A 21,984-nucleotide genomic window follows, 5' to 3' on the forward strand; every position below is an offset into this window, starting at 1 on the left:
GTGCGTGTGTGTGTACACGTGTGAGTGTGCGTGTGTGTGTGTACACACGTGTGTGTGTGTGTGTACATGCGTGTGTGTGTGCGTGTGTGTACTCGTGTGTGTGTGTACACGTGTGTGTGTACACGTATGTGTGTGTGCGTGTGTGCGTGTACACGTGTGTGCGTGTACACGTGTGTGTGTGTACACGCGTGTGTGTACACGCGTGTGTGTACACGCGTGTGTGTGTACACGCGTGTGTGTGTGCGTGTGTGTACTCGTGTGTGTGTGTGTGTGTACACGTATGTGTGTGCGTGTGTGTGTGTGTACACGTGTGTGTGTGTGTGTACACGTGTGTGTGTGTGTGTACACGCGTGTGTGTGTGTGTGTACACGTGTGTGTGTGTGTGTGTACACGTATGTGTGTGCGTGTGTGTGTGTGTACACGTGTGTGTGTGTGTGTACACGCGCGTCTGGGGTGCGTGTGGGTAGAGCGCGTGGGGAGCGGTGGCGCAGCGGTTAGCGCGCTGCGCTAGGGACACCCCCCCTCCGCCTACGAAGCCGAGTTCGATCCCTGCTCACGGCCACCCACCACCAGTGCCGATTATCCTGAACCGGTCTCCCCTAGGTCAACTCAGCCTCAAACGAGTAACCCGGTTCGGTGTTTAAATAGTGATTGAGCACCCCGCCCCCCCAGCATCCGGCCTGACCCTGAGCCTCTTTTCTTGACACGGAGAATTTCGACGTTTCGCGGCCACCCCCTTGAACTCTGAGTCCCTGCGGTGGGGTTCTCAAAGCTTCACGCCTCGCCCCCCAAACGATGTCCTCATTTCTCTACCCCCCCCCCACCTTGTGTGCAGATATATGCATGCAAGCATACACACCCTACATCCTATAGAGTCAGTAGTACTGACTCTACATTAGTATCTACTGACTCTACAGTAGTATCTACTGACTCTATAGTAGTATCTACTGACTCTATAGTAGTATCTACTGACTCTATAGTAGTATCTACTGACTCTACAGTAGTATCTACTGACTCTACAGTAGTATCTACTGACTCTACAGTAGTATCTACTGACTCTATAGTAGTATCTACTGACTCTACAGTAGTATGTACTGACTCTATAGTAGTATCTACTGACTCTATAGTAGTATCTACTGACTCTACAGTAGTATCTACTGACTCTACAGTAGTATCTACTGACTCTATAGTAGTATCTACTGACTCTATAGTAGTATCTACTGACTCTACAGTAGTATCTACTGACTCTATAGTAGTATCTACTGACTCTATTGTAGTATCTACTGACTCTACAGTAGTATCTACTGACTCTATAGTAGTATCTACTGACTCTATAGTAGTATCTACTGACTCTACAGTAGTATCTACTGACTCTATAGTAGTATCTACTGACTCTATTGTAGTATCTACTGACTCTACAGTAGTATCTACTGACTCTATAGTAGTATCTACTGACTCTATAGTAGTATCTACTGACTCTACAGTAGTATCTACTGACTCTATTGTAGTATCTACTGACTCTACAGTAGTATCTAATGACTCTATAGTAGTATCTACTGACTCTATAGTAGTATCTACTGACTCTATAGTAGTATCTACTGACTCTATTGTAGTATCTAATGACTCTATAGTAGTATCTACTGACTCTATAGTAGTATCTACTGACTCTACAGTAGTATCTACTGACTCTATTGTAGTATCTACTGACTCTACAGTAGTATCTACTGACTCTACAGTAGTATCTACTGACTCTATAGTATTATCTACTGACTCTACAGTAGTATCTGATGACTCTATAGTAGTATCTACTGACTCTATAGTAGTATCTACTGACTCTACAGTAGTATCTGACTCTATTGTAGTATCTACTGACTCTGCAGTAGTATCTACTGACTCTATTGTTTGTGTAGTGATCTATGTTGGGTCACTACGGCGTTTAGCGCTAGCTACTGATAGAAGCGTGGAACTGCAAGTCTTAGAACCTCTCTCTGGCACCAGAGTATCTACCGCATGGAAGGGGGTCCTCAGGGGCATGGTTCTGGTGACTGTCAGACAGTGGCGGCTCCTGCAAAATCTCTCAGGGGGGGGCAAATGTCTGGATGATTGATAAGGATAAGGTCCACCCATGCAAAGGATAAATTAACAGTTTAAGCATGTCAAGGCAACTTCACTTCTTTAATATTAATGGAAAATAAAGTGACTCTTACAATACATCTTGTTTGTTTCTATACTCACTATTAATACAATCCACTCATGTTTCTTTTCTTAAAGATTCCACTAGGTGGCGACAAATAATTTTGTTGGATGAAACGTGCTTACGTATGATGACGTAAGCACGTTAGTGCGAGCCCTCCCGGAAGCCATGGAGAATGCATTGCAGCGCCCCCCGTTCGAAAAAAAACATCTTTGAATGTAAGTCTATGGGACCACTCTGGGCGATTCTCAGCCGGAGTGAAATCGCCCAAAAAGAGGCGGTACTCCACAGAACGTAGCATGACGCTGATTGGACTATATCCAGAGGCACAGTGACGGCTAGCGTGACTCTGTGGTTGAATGATATTGGTGGTGCGTCGCCCAATCGCCCTAATGAAGAAACCGCCCCTGCTGTCAGAGAGAGGGCAGTTGAGGACGTGGTAGTCTGGTTGAACCCGAGAGGGCACGTGACCAGGACAGGCTAAGAATGTGGCCCAAAGGTGGCGAGAGGGACACGTGGTGTATGGCCCAGAACCTTCTGGGAGGATTCAGAAGAGGGCGGAGCCAGGCCACGCTCAGGGGCATAAAAGGGAGGTCCCGAGATCCGATCGGGGCTGTCTTCTGGAATGGAACCTCGCCTTGCTACGGTCTTCACGCTCGGCATTGTGGGTCAGGGGCAGTGTGTTAACTGACCCGGTTATATAGTAACCCCGTGGTGGTTACCACTATATAGTTATCCCGTTGTACGTTTATATAGTTACCCCGTTGTGGTGAGAGAATAAACGTGTTGCCTCCTAAGTCAAGTGTGCGTCTCAAATGAAACCACTACATATGTAGAGGTAGGTATAAATGGCTAAAAAATTAAATAAAAACGGGAGGGTCGACAAATTTTGGAAACCTGTTTCGATCAACTTTTTACCCAGAAATAAAATATTTAATTGCCTCGGCCAGTTTGCATTATTTGGTAGCCTGGGGTACCGCCATAAGGATCATCTGTGAAACAGGAACTTTATAGCTCATCGGATTCCTCCAGTATAAATATTAAGATTCTGATATATTTTAAAATAATAATTGACAGCTTATCATCAGTCCAGTGCTCGTTAAAAGTGTCGCCATGCTGTTGGTCAGGAGGGTTTGTTTGACCATACTTCACCACAGCTGTTCATTGCAGGTTGATGAATGGAGAGGCCCAAGAATGGCTCTGACATCAGGTCGGCACTGATGTTAGTCGTGGCCGGGAATCGAACTCAGGTGGCCGGGTTCACAGTGTTTGTATGTGTGTGTGTTGAACTTCTTTCGCACCGTACGTAGCCAACCCGTGCTAATCGGAGGTGCGGGGGAAGGACAACAAACTAAACACAAAAAGCGGCTCTAAAGAAATTAGTTTTTAATCTAGACGATTTAAAAGTGCTTTCTAATATCGGAAGAGCGTTCCAGACGGACGCAGAAGCGCATCTGAAAGTGGCACGGGTGAACCGCCGCTCAGTGTGTCACCGATGCATATGAATCCACGTACACAATTCCACACTTTCCAAAATGGAATTTTAATCAAGTGTAAAGTTAACCGATGTGTACACTTCCACAAATACACGAATCACTTGAGTTAACGCAAGACTTCTGAAATTTCATCACCATTTTATCCAGCACGCGTGGATCAGTAACACGGATGCTTTACTAAGAAGAGGCGAATGCGTAAAAGATAAACGATTGTAAATTGGGCGCCGCGATGGTGAGGTGTTGACTACCTCGCCTGGTACGCAGGAGGTCGTGGGTTCGATCCCGACCCTGACGCCTGCTGCTGTGTATTTGGAGTCTGATTCTCTATCATCATCACGGTAGCTAGGAGATGTTAACTACCTCGCCTGGTACGCAGGAGGTCGTGGGTTTGAACCCGACCCTGACGCCTGCTGCTGTATATTTGGAGTTTGCGTGTCTCTCTCTTATCATCATCACGGTGGCTAGGAGATGTTAACTACCTCGCCTGGTATACAGGAGGACGTGGGTTCGATCCCGACCCTGACGCCTGCTGCTGTATATTTGGAGTTTGCGTGTTTCTCTCTCTCATCATCATCACGGTGGCTAGGAGATGTTAACTACCTCGCCTGGTATACAGGAGGTCGTGAGTTCGATCTTGACCCTGATGCCTGCTGCTGTATATTTGGAGTTTGCGTGTTTCTCTCATCATCATCATCATCACGGTGGCTAGGAGATGTTAACTCCCTCGCCTGGTACGCAGGAGGTCGTGGGTTCGATCCCGACCCCTGAATATTTGGAGTGAGCTTGTTCTCCCCGTGGTCGCGTGGATTTTTATTCGGGTCCTCCGGTTCTCCCCTCCACATTTCCACGTGATGAGCCACTTTGTTGAGCGATAATTTGCGGCCAGGTCGCTTCTGACAAAGAGCTACATAGCTCGGTGGGGCCTTACCTGGTAAAATAAAACTAGTTCATAGTTTAAATTGCACATCACATGTCTAAACGAATATACACACACACACACTCACGGTCCGTATCGCCTACGCCAATGAAGATGGAACAAAGCAGAGAAGTTACGCAAACAACGGAGAGATGCACCCTTTTGAATATTACACCGAGAGCCGGCAAAACGAGGGACATACGGAAGCGGGGAACAATCGATAATTCGAGAACTCCAGTTGACTGCGAAGAAAAGTACATGGGCCTGGGCTGGACACGATGCACGAAGGAACGGTGGTGTGTTGTCCTTCCACCCGCACCTCCGACTAGCACAGTTGACGATGTACGGTGCAAAAGAAGTTCAACATACGTACATATATAGACTCACACAGAGACCCATAGACTCACACAGAGACCCGTAGACTCACACAGAGACCCATAGACTCACACAGAGACCCATAGACTCACACAGAGACCCACAGACTCACACAGAGACCCATAGACTCACACAGAGACCCTTAGACTCACAGACACCCATAGACTCACACAAAGATCCAGACTCACACAGAGACCCACAGACTCACACAGAGACCCACAGACTCACACAGAGATCCACAGACGCACACAGAGACCCTTAGACTCACACAGAGACCCACAGACTCACACAGAGACCCACAGACGCACACAGAGACCTATAGACAAATCTTCATCGATCGCCAATCCCTGCTTCAAGAAATCTGAGCCACAGCTTTGCTTGTACTGAACCAACGCTCACCAAAAATTTCGCCCTCCCAGTAGGCTGTGCGGCTAGCTGATGGGATGCGTCAAAAGTAACGTCATCTTGTTCCCGTGGAAGGACATGTACGTGAGCGAGTGAGGCGCGTTGTCTGCTTAGTTGCAATCTTGCCTCCTGTGCTGGAGTACAGGCTCGATTCACCAAGCCCCTTGCGTTGGTTTGTTCCCATGTTCTACGTTGGGGAGCGGTGGCGCAACGGTTGGTAGCCGGCTGCGCTGCGAGCCCGGCGACACGAGTTCACGGCCGTCAACATCAGTGCCGATTATCTGAACTACGCCGGTCCCATGAGCATCTGTTTGTCCATACTCTTTGGTTATTTCGGTGAAGTCACGTAGGTAGAAAATAAAATAAATTAAATCACGACGTTTCGATTGCAACGCAAGCAAACATCAACCACAGCAAGACATTTTTTTTGCTGAAGTCTAGATTATCTTCTTCTTGGTTCTTTCGGTAAAGTCACGTAGAATGGAAATAATAAAATACAAAAAATAAAACATTATAAAATAATTATTTTATTTTATCACAATATTTATTTTATTATGTTTGGAATGGAAATAATAAAATAATAAAAATAAAGCATGATTAAGTAATTATTTTATTATGTTTTATACTTATTTTATTATGTTTTATTGTTATTATTTTATTATTTCCATTCTACGTGACTTTACCGAAAGAACCAAGAAGATGAATCCCTGCAGTCACGAAAGCTTTCAATCGAAATCTAGATTATCTGTTTGTCGTAATCATCGCCGCCGGGGCCGGGCGTGGTGCTGGCCACCCACCCCCTCGTGTGCCGTGCCGACCCTCATAGGCGCTACTCGCGAACGGCCCTTGTCAAAGCTGTACGGGGGACCTTTGCCCTGTCTTCGTCTGTGTTGGAAGTTTGTGTTTGGGTTGCCGAGTGGACCACGCGCCGGGAACGGCTGCGCTGGAACAGACGGCGCTATCGCCGAGTGCTGCTCTGACTTCCACGACTGCTCGGACGAGATGATTTTGCACTTCCTGCACAGACACACACACACAAAGACAAAGATCGCCCTATAGCCTCAACAGACTGTGTGGGGCAAGTGCTGTTCGCGCGTAGCGCCGATGAAGGCCGGCAGGGCACACGAGGTGGTGGGTGACCAGCACGGCACTACGCCCAGACACAAACACAAACACCAGAGGTCGCAACCGGGTACCCGTTACCCGTACCCTACCCGATACCTGGCTATCCGTACCCGTACCCTACCTGATACCCGGCTACCCGTACCCGGCCGGGTATGGGTAGCCGTTTGCGACCCTGGTGCGGCCGGGTACGGGTACGGGTACGGGTAGGCCGTGAGTCACTGGTGAGTCACCGTTTGTCACTCATTTCCCAACGTCTTGTCTCTTCTCACAATTCAAGTTCCTAGAATCAACCCACCCGCGCCTGCAACATGGCTTCATCCCAGACGTCGCAATCGGGTACTCGATACCCGTATCCTACCCGTACCTGGCCGGGAATCGGGTAGCCGGGTATCGGGTAGGGTACGGGTACCCGTTTTCGACCCTGGTGCGGCCGGGTACGGGTACGGGTAAGGAATCAAAACCCGTTTGCGACCTCTGACACACACACGGCTGCTGGTGGTGACGCCGCACGTGACCTCTGAACCTCCAGCACCGTGGCGGCGGCGGCGAGGGTTGGCGGACCAACCGCACGGATGTTGCGAAACTCCCTTCCCGTAGGAGTCGAGTGGCATGCTATGGCTGGTCAGGATAAGGCTGTAAAACAGCACGGGATAATAATGTGGGCTAATGTCCATCCGTCCCTTCTGCTTTTATGGCTTTATTTTTGGTGATTTTCGAAAAAAAATTTGGTTTAGCCATGTTTGTTTGTTGTAGTACAGAGTTAGACTGATGGCCTTAATCTAAGTTGCCTTGTGGTTATTGTTGTTTGACTTGCATCCCACTGGGATATTTGCACAGGGTTTGTGTACGGTGATTTTTCTGCAATATTTTGCTGTCTTTCCTTTGATTTTCTGTTTGCACATAGTCACATATTCACTTTAAGATGTTTTCTTTTTCATGTTTTTTTGTTTGTTGCGGTTGCACTCGATTCAAGAGCCGAATGGCTCACAGGGCTATACCTAATAAATGAACTTTGAACTTTTGAACTTTGAACTGTACGGGATAGAGTGTTGCACCCTCGCGTGCGTGGGTCTACTCCGGAGCGCTCAAAGTTTTCCTCCGACGTGCACCAACCACTCATTGGCTGGCTGAAAGCATCTCAACACGTAGAGGACCACAGAGCTCGGACGCAAGCCTGCGGGCCTGCGGCCTCGCTTCTCACCCTTGGTGCTCTCGGTCACCGAGCCACGGCCAGGGCTCCTGCCCGCGGGGGTGCCCCCGTGCGGAGACGACGGCGAGGGTGGCGGCAGCTCCAGTCCCAGTTGCACGGTCGTCACCACCGCAGCCCCCGGCGAGGCTCGCTGGGATCCAACGCCGCTGCTGGTGACGGCGGCGCAGAGGCAGGGAGAATCGCAATCGTTTACTTCGACTGGAGGAGGAATCCGATGGGTTATCAAACGTCTCCAGTAGGGGCACAGGCAGAGGTCGCAATCGGGTACCCGATACCCGTACCCTACCCGATACCCGGCTACCCGTACCCGGCCGGGTACGGGTAGCCGGGTAGCCGTTTGCGACCCTGGTGCGGCCGGGTACGGGTAGGCCGTGAGTCACTGGTGAGTGAAATATCCTCAACGCGTGATGTTGGTTCTCAATATGTAGGGAAAAACCGGAGGGCCCGATGAAAAACAAATCCACGCAACCAACGGAGAGAGACACGCAAACTCCAATACACAGCAGCAGGCGTCAGGGTCAGGATCGTAACCACGACCTCCTGCATACCAGGCGAGCGAGATAACATCTCCTGGCCACCGTGATGATGATGATGAGAGAGACACGCAAACTCCAAATATACAGCACGTAGAGCGGGGGGGGGGGGGGAGAGTGGCGATTGAGGTTTAACATGCCATTAACATGTCATTAACATGTCATTAACATGGTTAATCACATCTTTCCAATGATTGCTCAATTTGAATCCATCTTATGTCTGTGTTTGTATATCTGTATGGCTAAGGGAGACCCGGGACCGGTTCAAATAATCGTCACCAGTGGTGGCCGTGAGCGGTAATCGAACCTTGGTTGCCAGGTTCGTAGCGCAGCGTAGTGCGCTAACCACTACACCCACCCACCTCCTCACTGTACCCTGCCGGCCTTCATAGGTGCTCAATAACAGCACTTGCCCCAACAGCCTGTTAAAGCTATACGGGGGGCATCTACGCCACGTATATATATCAAATGATACGTAGAAAACATCGACATTACGGTACCGGACTGATGATGCAGAGGATCTTGCAGAAGATAGTCGTGAGCTCTGCCTGCTGCTGGAAGATGACGATGACGTGGAAGACGATGGTGATGGCAAAGTGATCCCAGCCTGCGGCATTCCCACGAGAGAAAAACACAAACAAACAAAAAGACGTCGCAGCCCGTTAAATCGACGGCCCAGGGTTTGCTCATGAGTACCGCCGCGTCGGTATGGGCGTTTAATACAACAATCATTTTTTGCTGCCAGGGGGCGTCCGTGGAAATGCTGGAACATCTGCACACCTGTCAACCCCTTATCAGTGCCCTACCTTATTACAGACCAATTCAGACCCTATTGGTCACCCCGTGCCCTTATAAATCTCAACGTTCATCCTACAAAATCCCATCACAAGGGAGAAACACAAACAAGTGGATGCTTTGTTGTTGCCTGTACTGAAACGGCTGTACGCCGCATGGAAGTGAACACTCAATTCTCCTGCACAAGAATACGGGTAAACCGTGTGGGTTGACAGGTACGCATCTGTGGAAAGAGCTTCATAGCTCATCGGATTTTTTTCCTCTGGGATAAATAAAGATATCACTGGTCAACACACTTTTTCTGGCATAAGGTATTCCAACGATTTTAAGGTAATTTGCTGGGGTGCTGATTCCAAATCTGGCATCAGTTTTTGTCCATCACATCAGGTTTTTGAGAGATCAAATATTGCTTTTTCAATAAAAACAGAAAATGTATGCCATTGGAACCTCATTTGCCATTAAAAAATATGATACATTTTTTTTACCCTTTTATCTGGCAACAAAACTGACACCTTTTTTTACAAGGAGTCATGTTTGCATTGACCACAATACCTGCAGTCATAATGCAAACAAAAAACACAACTCTGATAACACTGGTCAACACACTTTTTCTGGCATAAGGTATTCCAACGGGTTTAAATGTAATTTTGGGGTGCTGATTCCAAATCTGGCATCAGTTTTTGTCTATCACATCGGGTTGTTGAGATATCAAATATTGCATTTTCAATAAAAACTGCGGAAGAAAAATATTAAATAAATGTGGATATCTACATGAAATGATATTATAAACACACTATCCTAAAAATACAGCACCATATTTTAACACTAAAGCAGTCACTGACTCGCAACAACTTGCAATCATAAGTGACAGAGTTAATTTCGGGTAAAATCAATGAAAATGGGGTATGCCGATAGCATAAAAATGAGATGTGATAGAGCAAATCTGAGATCAGATTTGGAATCGGCACCCTGAAATTAGTCTAAAACAGCTGCAAAAGTCCAGGCCAGATTTTTTTTTTATTGTTGACCAGTGTAATGATCCTGAGAATCAAGAAGTTTACTTCCCCATCGAAAAAAGCCGGTAGAGCCAAGACGCTCTTCATCAAGGGGGGCCGGCTCAGCCGGCAGACATCATAAAACATTCCACAATTGCAGATTTCAAAGAACAGATTTCATTTAAAAAATGTACAATTACGTTGTTAAAGGACATTAACACTTGAACGTTTAGTGATGACAGAATGGAGATGCTAAGAGATGAAAAACTTGGCTATTGCCATGGCCCAGATTTGGTAAATTACTTGCGAAGTCAATTCATTTGGAAATGTACATATGTACATTGAACTTCTTTTGCACCATACGTAGCCAACTGTGCAAATCAGAGGTGCGGAGGAAGGATAACAAACTATGGGTCTCTGTGTGAGTCTATGTGTCTCTGTGTGAGTCTATGGGTCTCTGTGTGGGTCTATGGGTCTCTGTGTGAGTCTATGGGTCTCTGTGTGAGTCTATGTGTGTGTGTGAGTCTATGGGTCTCTGTGTGAGTCTATGGGTCTCTGTGTGAGTCTATGGGTCTCTGTGTGAGTCTATGTGTCTCTGTGCGAGTCTATGTGTCTCTGTGTGAGTCTATGAATCTCTGTGTGAGTCTATGAATCTCTGTGCGAGTCTATGGGTCTCTGTGTGAGTCTATGTGTCTCTGTGTGAGTCTATGAATCTCTGTGTGAGTCTATGGGTCTCTGTGTGAGTCTATGGGTCTCTGTGGGAGTCGATGGGTTCCTGTGTGAGTCTATGGGCCTCTGTGTGAGTCTATGGGTCTCTGTATGAGTCTATGGGTCTCTGTGTGGGTCTATGGGTCTCTGTGTGAGTCTATGGGTCTCTGTGTGAGTCTATGGGTCTCTGTGTGAGTCTATGTGTCTCTGTGTGAGTCTATGAATCTCTGTGTGAGTCTATGGGTCTCTGTGTGAGTCTATGGGTCTCTGTGTGAGTCTATGGGTCTCTGTGTGAGTCTATGGGTCTCTGTGTGGGTCTATGGGTCTCTGTGTGAGTCTATGTATCTCTGTGTGAGTCTATGGGCCTCTGTGTGAGTCTATGTGTCTCTGTGTGAGTCTATGTGTCTCTGTGCGAGTCTATGTGTCTCTGTGTGGGTCTATGGGTCTCTGTGTGAGTCTATGTGTCTCTGTGTGAGTCTATGTGTCTCTGTGTGAGTCTATGTGTCTCTGTGTGAGTCTATGGGTTTCTGTGCGAGTCTATGGGTCTCTGTGCGGGTCTATGGGTCTCTGTGCGAGTCTATGGGTCTCTGTGAGTCTATGAATCTCTGTGTGAATCTATGGGTCTCTGTGTGAGTCTATGGGTCTCTGTGTGGGTCTATGAGTCTCTGTGTGAGTCTATGGGTCTCTGTGTGGGTCTATGTGTCTCTGTGTGAGTCTATGTGTGTGTGTGAGTCTATGGGTCTCTGTGTGAGTCTATGGGTCTCTGTGTGAGTCTATGTGTCTCTGTGCGAGTCTATGTGTCTCTGTGTGAGTCTATGAATCTCTGTGTGAGTCTATGAATCTCTGTGCGAGTCTATGAATCTCTGTGTGAGTCTATGTGTCTCTGTGTGAGTCTATGTGTCTCTGTGCGAGTCTATGAATCTCTGTGTGAGTCTATGAATCTCTGTGTGAGTCTATGAATCTCTGTGCGAGTCTATGAATCTCTGTGTGAGTCTATGAATCTCTGCGTGAGTCTATGTGTCTCTGTGCGAGTCTATGAATCTCTGTGCGAGTCTCTGTGTGTATGGATGTTGAACTTCCTTCGCACCGTACGCAGCCCTACCCTGCTCATCGGAGCTGCGGGGGCTGGGTAAGGACAACAAACTAATCACGCGCGCAACGCAAAAACAACTCTGACGCAGCGGCGCGACCTGCTGGAAGAACACGTTCACGTCTTCGGCGAGCTCGGGGCTCTGGCCCAGGCTGTCGGACAGCAGGCGCGTCACGGCGCGTCCAAAGTCGCGGAGCTCGCGCAGAGCGACGTCCCTCTCGGCGAGAGTCGCCTCGCGGCTCTTGGCGGCCGCACGCAGCTCGCGGGACAGCTTGGAGCACTGCAGGCCGGCGCGGAGAGAGACGGGGGGTCGGGGGGAACGGCGAAGAGCGCGCGACCAGGCTTCAGCGGTGGCGGTGGCGTCGTCAGTCTCAGCAGTAGCATCATCATGGTCATCATCAGTCTCAGCAGTAGCATCATCATCAGGGTCATCAGTATCTCTCATCATCAGGGTCATCAGTATCATCATCAGTCTCAGCAGTAGCATCATCATCAGGGTCATCATCAGTCTCAGCAGTAGCATCATGATCAGGGTCATCAGCATCATCATCAGTCTCAGCAGTAGCATCATGATCAGGGTCATCAGCATCATCATCAGGTTCATCATCAGTCTCAGCAGTAGCATCATGATCAGGGTCATCAGGGTCATCATCAGTCTCAGCAGTCGCATCATGATCAGGCTCATCAGCATCATCATCAGGGTCATCATCAACCTCAGCAGTAGCATCATGATCAGGGTCATCAGTATCATCATCATCAGGTTCATCATCAGTCTCAGCAGTAGCATCATTATCAGTCTCAACAGTAGCATCAGCATAATCATGGTCAGCAGTAACATCATCATCATGGTCAGCAGTAGCATCATCATCAGGGTCATCAGTATCATCATCAGTCTCAGCAGTAGCATCATGATCAGGGTCATCAATATCATCATCAGTCTCAGCAGTAGCATCATGATCAGAGTCATCATCAGGGTTATCATCAGTCTCAGCAGTCGCATCATGATCAGGGTCATAAATATCATCATCAGTCTCAACAGTAGCATCATGATCAGGGTCATCAATATCATCATCAGTCTCAGCAGTAGCATCATTACCAGTCTTAGCAGTAGCATCATTAACACATTCCTGCGGAGGGAGCTGGTAGGAACGTTGGGTTGCTCGGTCAATGGCCAGGGTCAACGGCAGTGTGGTGTATTCCGCAAATATGCCCGACTGTGAGAGCGGGCACAAGCCGGCGTGAGTAGGTTAAACGTTGAGTTTTATAAGGGCACCACGGGGTGACCAGCCCCTCGGGTAGGGTACGGGTATCGGGTACCCGATTGCGACCTCTGGGATGAAGCCATGTTGCAGGCGCGGGTGGGTTGATTCTAGGAATTTGAATTTTGAGAAGAGACAAGACGTTGGGAAATGAGTGACAAACGGTGACTCACCGGTGACTCACGGCCTACCCGTACCCGTACCCGGCCGCACCAGGGTCGCAAACGGGCACCCGTACCCAGCCGGGTACGGGTAGCCAGGTATCGGGTAGGGTACGGGTATCGGGTATCCGGTTGCGACCTCTGACGCGACGGCTCCCCACGGCTAGGAATGGAACAGGGCTTGGCCCGCTCACCTGTTTGTTTCCCCGCTCGATCTTCTCCTGCTGCTCCCTGATCTCCTTCTTCAGCTGCTGCACGCTGCCGCTGTGCCCCTCCAGGTCCCCCTCCTGCGCGTCCCCTTCACTCAGCAGCTCATCCATGCTCTCATTCATCACCTGCGCGACAGGAAGCACGTGCGCGTGCGTGTACGTTGAACTCGCCTACGCACCGCACGTAGCCAGCCGTGTTAATCGGAGGTGCGGCGCGGGGGGGGACAACAAGCTGCACTCAAAAAAAATTAACCCGTAAAAACAAAGTTTTTCACTATAAATCCTTTATATGCGTGGCGGCTAGAGTCCTCTCGTCCTCTGGCTTGAGATGGCTGCCACCTATGGGTCAGATGATTGTCTGCCACCATTAAGCAATTGGTAATTAAATATTTAAAAATTTTCCCTAAAAAGTGTAAAATTTTGGAAACATTTTTTCACGAAAATTAATTGTCACGCACAACGAGTCTGTGTGCAAAATGTCAGCTCGATTGGATAGCGGGAAGTGGCTTAAAAAACGACCGAAAGATTTGCACGGTCGTAAGCAAGCAAGCAAGCAAGCATGCAAGCACGCAAGCAAGCAAGCAAGTGAACTTAATATAAAGGATTTAAAAAGTGTGAATGAATGAGTTTGGCAATCTAGATCAGGGGTGGGGAACCTTTTTTCTGCCAAGGGCCATTTGGATATGAACAAAATGATCAACTTAAAAATTAGCCCGTTATATTTGTACTCTTAGGTTTTTCCGGTAAAGTCTATTATTTTTATTATTATAATTTATTTTTCACCTACGTGACTTTACCGAACAAACCTAAGAGTATGAATCCTTGCAGTCACGAAAGCTTCAAATCTAGAACCGTTATATTTGGTCAAACATTTAATTAACTCACCCCTAATGTCATGGCTGGAACTGCTTCTCTTTGGCGAGGCGCGTGGTGATGTTAGCTGGTATCGATGATGTTGCTGCTACTCGCAACTTCTTTTCCAGGTTTGCTCCGAGATTTATTGAATTGGCAGGGCCACACCAAATGATTTCGCGGGGCCTCATACGGCCCGCGGGCCGGACGTTCCCCACGCCTGATCTAGATGATGATTTAAACGTGGCTTCCTAATATCAGAAGCAAGAGCGTTCAAGACGGCCGTAGAAACGCATCTGGCACCCAAGTTGGCGGTGTGGAAAGAACCAAGCCCTGGCTGCCTTTGTCTCCCTCCAGTGTGTCGATGTGTTTCACAATCCAGCAGGTACTCATTTAAAGGCCCTATCAACTAGGACCGGCGGCTTAGATATCAGGCAATGGATGTATTCGTCATGCCGGCTGAATGGATTCAGTTCATCACCAACATCGTCATCATTTAATCAATTAATATTGATTACTAGGCTCACGCTTCGTTGAATTCGTGCATTCAGGAATCGATTGTGTGCAATTATTGCAAATTTCATGAGGATTATGTGTGAAATGTCACTGTTATGCGACAAGCAGAGGTGAAAAGCTCGGGAAAAATGGTAACGGATAAAAGCAATTACAAATTAAAGGGAGAAAAACAAAAATTAATTCTTCAATGAAATCACAACGGAGAATCGTGGCGATTCCATTGAATCACTAACGGGAAAAATAATTACACATCAAATCATCATCATCATCAAAACTAAACTATTGTGTTTGCCTTCTTGGTTTTCGGTAAAGTCACGTAGAAGGGAAATAATAAAATAATAAAAATAAAACATAATAAAATAAAATTCTCACGACGTTTCGGCCACAACGCAAGCAGCCGTCCTCAGGTGAAGAACAGGTCTGTCGGAAAGACAGCGTCTGAATGACAGACAGCGTCAGACGCTGTCTTTCCGACAGACCTGTTCTTCACCTGAGGACGGCTGCTTGTGTTGTGGCCGAAACGTCGTGAAAATTGTATTTTATTATGTTAAATTTTTATTATTTTATTATTTCCCTTCTACGTGACTTTACCGAAAGAATCAAGAAGATGAATCCCTGCAGTCACGAAAGCTTTATATCGAAATTTATTGTTTTTGTATTTTACCAGGTAAGGCCCACTGAGCTGTATATCTCTCTTTCAGAACCGACGTGGCCATCACCAATGATAGCTCAACGAAGTGGCGTATCATCACGTGGCAATCTATAGCAGCAGACAGATACTCTAAACGCGAGACGTCGATTCTAAATGTGGAGGGAAAAACCGTAGGACCCTGAGAAAAAATCCACGCGACCACGGGCAGAACAAATATACAGCAGCAGGCGTCAGGGTCGGGATCGAACCCACGATCTCCTGTATACCAGGCGAGGTAGTCAACATCTCCTAGCCACCGTGATGATAATGATGATGATGAGAGAGAGACACGCAAACTCCAAATATACAGCAGCAGGCGTCAGGGTCGGGATCGAACCCACGATCTCCTGTATACCAGGCGAGGTAGTCAACATCTCCTAGCCACCGTGATGATAAGAGAGAGAGACACGCAAACTCCAAATATACAGCAGCAGGCGTCAGGATCGGGATCGAACCCACGACCTCCTGCATACCAGGCGAGGTAGTCAACATCTCCTAGCCACCGTGATGATAAGAGAGAGAGACACGCAAACTCCAAATATACAGCAGCAGGCGTCAGGATCGGGATCGAACCCACGGCCTCCTGTATACCAGGCGAGGTAGTCAACATCTCCTAGCCACCGTGGCGCCCTTGATGATGATGATGATGATCAAGATCATTGTCCTCAACGGCATGTCTCTGAGGTCGAACAAAAACAAGGATCACCGTTTCGTAGGCCCCCTTTGGAAATCCAACCTCAGGACCTCACCCTGGTGTAGGATGCCCCCTTCTCACGCGGGCCGAGCCAGCGGTCGGCTGAACCTAGCCGACGGCTGCCCCCTTACGAGCCGTGACCCAATCACCGATGGTGCAGATGTTAGACGATCAAAGAGGAAAAAAAAAGGGGGGGGGGGGGCGATTCACACGACTGAACTCATTTCTTGAGAACTGCTTTTTGAGTTCAGTTTGCTGACCTTCACCCGCACCTCCGATTAGCACGGTCGGCAAACGTACGGTGCGAGAGAAGTTTAACCTGCATGAGTACAATGGGACTACTCGCTCGCTGTGGATCGCTTGCCGATGGATCGACACGGCGGCGATTTAACCCGCGACGATTCGACGGTTCTCACGTGGCTGTCGGATCATCCGTGAGCAGAATCGATACAACAGACACCTCGATTGGGGCTACACAAGGCCGTACGTGGGCAGAGACATGCCCCTTACGGGCAACGCCATGCCCACTATCTTCCATACATGGGCTGATCTGTGCAGGAAGACAAAGAACGTTATCACGAAACGGCGCTCTACACGCCGTGTCTGTGTACATGTGTGTGCGTGCAGATTTGGGTGTACACTTGCGTATGTATTTGTGTAATGTTGCGTAGATGTGCGTGTGTGTGTGCGTTCGTGTGTATCCGTGGGGAGCGGTGGTGTAGTGGTTAGCACGCTACGCTATGAACCCGGCCACCCGAGTTCGATTCCCGCTCACGGCCAACACCAGTGACGATTATCTGAACCGGTCTTGGTCCTCCCCTAGATCGACTCAGCCTGAGTACCTGGTGCGGTGTGTAAACATCACCACCGGGGAGACAAAGGCGGTCGGGCGTGGTGCTGGCCACCCACCCCCTCGTGTGCCGTTGCGCCTTCACAGGCGCTCGCTAACAGTACTTGCCCCTACAGCCTGTCACGGCTACACGGGGGATCTTTATCAGTGTGCGTGCGTGCGTGCTCATCGCATCACCGCGCCCTCACCTGCAGGTCGTGCTGCAGCTCGCGGACTTGCCGCCTCTTAAACTTGAGCTTCTCCTCCAGCGATCGCTTCTGCTCCTCCAGACGCAGCCTCTCCTCGTGCTCGGCGCCTGCGTGAGCGCACGGTACGCACGGCGGGGGAGAGGGGGAGAGGGGGGAAGTGGGGGGGGTAGAGAGACCCCTCGGTGCTGTGTAGGCTACAGCAGTCGCCCGTGGCGCTGTGCGGGCTCCGCCTGCAGCGACGCAACTTTTGCTCGCCGATTCAAACTCGTGTTGACGCTCGCCGCGCGAGCACCGGACCGTCTGCCTTAGCTTGTGCCGTACGTACCGCTGTGCGTGTCCCGTGCCGTACGTACCACTGTGCGTGCACCACTGTCACCACTGTGTGTGCACCACTGTCACCACTGTGTGTGCACCACTGTCACCACTGTGTGTGCACCACTGTCACCACTGTGTACACACCACTGTGCGTGCACCACTGTCACCACTGTGTGTGCACCACTGTCACCACTGTGTGTGCACCACTGTCACCACTGTGTACACACCACTGTGTGTGCACCGCTGTCACCACTGTGTGTGCACCACTGTCACCACTGTGTGTGCACCACTGTCACCACTGTGTACACACCACTGTGTGTGCACCACTGTCACCACTGTGTGTGCACCACTGTCACCACTGTGTACACACCACTGTGTGTGCACCGCTGTCACCACTGTGTGTGCACCACTGTCACCACTGTGTGTGCACCACTGTCACCACTGTGTACACACCACTGTGCGTGCACCACTGTCACCACTGTGTGTGCACCACTGTCACCACTGTGTGTGCACCACTGTCACCACTGTGTACACACCACTGTGTGTGCACCGCTGTCACCACTGTGTGTGCACCACTGTCACCACTGTGTGTGCACCACTGTCACCACTGTGTACACACCACTGTGTGTGCACCACTGTCACCACTGTGTGTGCACCACTGTCACCACTGTGTACACACCACTGTGTGTGCACCGCTGTCACCACTGTGTGTGCACCACTGTCACCACTGTGTGTGCACCACTGTCACCACTGTGTACACACCACTGTGTGTGCACCACTGTCACCACTGTGTGTGCACCACTGTGTGTGCATCGCTGTGTGTGCACCACTGTCACCACTGTGTGTGCACCGCTGTGTGTGCACCGCTGTGTGTGCACCGCTGTGTGTGCACCGCTGTCACCACTGTGTACACACCACTGTGTACACACCACTGTGTACACACCACCGTGTACACACCACTGTGTACACACCACCGTGTACACACCACCGTGTACACACCACCGTGTACACACCACTGTGTACACACCACCGTGTACACACCACCGTGTACACACCACCGTGTACACACCACTGTGTACACACCACCGTGTACACACCACTGTGTACACACCACCGTGTACACACCACCGTGTACACACCACCGTGTACACACCACTGTGTACACAGCACTGTGTACACACCACCGTGTACACACCACCGTGTACACACCACCGTGTACACACCACCGTGTACACACCACTGTGTACACACCACTGTGCACACAGTGGTGTGTACACACCACCGTGTACACACCACCGTGTACACAGCACTGTGTACACACCACCGTGTACACACCACCGTGTACACACCACCGTGTACACACCACCGTGTACACACCACTGTGTACACACCACTGTGCACACAGTGGTGTGTACACACCACCGTGTACACACCACCGTGTACACAGCACTGTGTACACACCACCGTGTACACACCACCGTGTACACACCACCGTGTACACACCACCGTGTACACACCACCGTGTACACACCACCGTGTACACACCACCGTGTACACACCACCGTGTACACACCACCGTGTACACACCACTGTCACCCCTGTGTACGTACCGCCCTGCGGGACCTTGCTGTGAGACCGGCGCAGCGCCGCGTTGCGCCCGTTCACCACCTGCACCGTGTTCTCCATGGCGCGGATCTCCTTCTCGGCGCGGCGGATTCTGGCATCGAGCTCGTCTCCCTGCTTCTGCATCTCCTCCTTCTCCTGGGCGGCCTGGGCACCCGAGGAAAAGCGACCGTGTCAACGACACCGCGACCGTGCTCCCCTACCCCTCACTCCACGAGCATTTCATCGTGTCCAGGGGTCCGCATGTGGCTCTTTAAAGGACTGCAGTGAGGCTCTTGAAATAAAATACCAAAAAAAAAGAAAAAAAAATGGCTCTTCTTGTTATTTCGATTGCCAACCTCTGACCAAGAAGTTCAACATACATACCTGTATTTACACCATTGGAACCTCATTTGCCAGAAGAAAAAATATGATAATCCTCTTTCGCACCGTACGCAGCCAGCCGTGCTCATGGGAGGCGCGGGGACGCACGCGCGTACCCTCCGACCCGCACGCACACGGGCCCGGCACTCACCTTGATCACATAGTAAGCCTGCGATTTATCCTCATCGCCCTCCGGGGGGGCCATGGCGACCGTCAAGATCTCGTACCTCTTGCGCATTTTGTCGACCTTCGAGAGCCTCTCGTGGAGCTCAGCGCTGGAAACAATCGCGACACAACAACAATAACATCAACAACAACAGCAACAACAACAGCAACAACAACAACAACAGCATTTTTCGATTTAAAGCTTTCGTGACTGCAGGGATTCATCTTCTTGGTTCTTTCGGTAAAGTCTTCAGACTCTGTCTACTTGACGGACCTGTTCTCCACCTGAGGACGGCTGCTTGCGTTGTGGCCGAAACGTCGTGAGAATTGTTTTATTATGTTTTATTTTTATTATTTTATTACTTCCCTTCTACGTGACTTTACCGAAAGAACCAAGAAGACAACAACAACGCAACAACATCAGGCGGGCGACGCAGGGCGCTTTAGGCTGCTGCGATGTTGGGGAATGGCAACCGGTAAGCAACAAAAATAAAAACCCAACACCTGATTCTATTCTTGTGCACGATGATGGCAGCAGCAGCAATGCGGTTCAGGAGCGCCACAGTGGTGAGATGTTAACGTCCTCGACTGGTGCGCAGGAGGTCGTGGGTTCGATCCCGACCCTGACGCCTGCTGCTGTATATTTGGAGTTTGCATTGCCCATAGACTAACATTGCCCATAGACTAACACTGCCCATAAACTAACATTGCCCATAGACTAACACTGCCCATAAACTAACACTGCCCATAAACTAACATTGCCCATAGACTAACATTGCCCATAGACTAACACTGCCCATAAACTAACATTGCCCATAGACTAACACTGCCCATAGACTAACATTGCCCATAGACTAACATTGCACTTAGACTAACATTGCCCATAGACTAACATTGCCCATTGACTAACACTGCCCATAGACTAACATTGCCCATAGACTACCATTGCCCATAGACTAACACTGCCCATAAACTAACATTGCACTTAGACTAACATTGCCCATAGACTAACACTGCCCATAGACTAACATTGCCCATAGACTAACATTGCACTTAGACTAACATTGCCCATAGACTAACATTGCCCATAGACTAACATTGCCCATAGACTAACATTGCCCATAGACTAACATTGCCCATAGACTAACATTGCCCATAGACTAACATTGCCCATAGACTAACATTGCACATAGACTAACACTGCCCATAGACTAACACTGCCCATAGACTAACATTGCCCATAGACTAACATTGCCCATAGACTAACATTGCACATAGACTAACACTGCCCATAGACTAACATTGCCCATAGACTAACACTACCCATAGACTAACATTGCCCATAGACTAACATTGCCCATAGACTAACACTACCCATAGACTAACATTGCCCATAGACTAACATTGCCCATAGACTAACACTGCCCATAGACTAACATTGCCCATAGACTAACATTGCCCATAGACTAACATTGCTCATAGACTAACATTGCACATAGACTAACATTGCCCATAGACTAACACTGCCCATAGACTAACATTGCCCATAGACTAACATTGCCCATAGACTAACATTGCCCATAGACTAACACTGCCCATAGACTAACATTGCTCATAGACTAACATTGCCCATAGACTAACATTGCCCATAGACTAACACTGCCCATAGACTAACATTGCCCATAGACTAACATTGCCCATAGACTAACATTGCCCATAGACTAACATTGCTCATAGACTAACATTGCCCATAGACTAACATTGCCCATAGACTAACACTACCCATAGACTAACATTGCCCATAGACTAACATTGCACATAGACTAACATTGCACATAGACTAACACTGCCCATAGACTAACATTGCCCATAGACTAACATTGCCCATAGACTAACACTGCCCATAGACTAACATTGCCCATAGACTAACATTGCCCATAGACTAACACTGCCCATAGACTAACATTGCCCATAGACTAACATTGCCCATAGACTAACATTGCACATAGACTAACATTGCACATAGACTAACACTGCCCATAGACTAACATTGCCAATAGACTAACACTACCCATAGACTAACATTGCCCATAGACTAACACTACCCATAGACTAACATTGCCCATAGACTAACATTGCCCATAGACTAACATTGCCCATAGACTAACACTGCCCATAGACTAACATTGCCCATAGACTAACATTGCCCATAAACTAACACTGCCCACAGACTAACATCGCCCATAGACTAACATT

General features: G+C 48.9%; 1 protein-coding gene across 2 annotated transcripts in view; it reads right to left on the bottom strand.

The window, feature by feature from the left end:
• Positions 1 to 3,718: 3,718 nt before the first annotated feature.
• Positions 3,719 to 21,984, bottom strand: part of CCDC39 (coiled-coil domain 39 molecular ruler complex subunit) — a 44,660-nt gene continuing 26,394 nt past the window's right edge. Inside the window, exons 14-21 of one of the 2 annotated variants that reach the window (XM_078616524.1) lie at positions 19,715 to 19,838; positions 19,188 to 19,347; positions 17,263 to 17,369; positions 13,457 to 13,597; positions 11,943 to 12,122; positions 8,755 to 8,861; positions 7,713 to 7,867; positions 3,719 to 6,403 (exon numbers count right to left, since the gene is read on the bottom strand). In XM_078616524.1, coding sequence (XP_078472650.1) covers positions 6,345 to 6,403; positions 7,713 to 7,867; positions 8,755 to 8,861; positions 11,943 to 12,122; positions 13,457 to 13,597; positions 17,263 to 17,369; positions 19,188 to 19,347; positions 19,715 to 19,838 — 1,033 coding nt within the window. In that variant the 3' untranslated portion in view covers positions 3,719 to 6,344. Of the gene's footprint in view, positions 6,404 to 7,712; positions 7,871 to 8,754; positions 8,862 to 11,942; positions 12,123 to 13,456; positions 13,598 to 17,262; positions 17,370 to 19,187; positions 19,348 to 19,714; positions 19,839 to 21,984 lie in introns of both variants that reach the window. The other variant, XM_078616523.1, reaches the window with a different exon arrangement.

The sequence above is a fragment of the Lampetra planeri genome, chromosome 51 (genome assembly GCF_965212315.1).
Source record: "Lampetra planeri chromosome 51, kcLamPlan1.2.h2, whole genome shotgun sequence".
NCBI classification, from domain to species: Eukaryota; Metazoa; Chordata; class Hyperoartia; order Petromyzontiformes; family Petromyzontidae; genus Lampetra; species Lampetra planeri.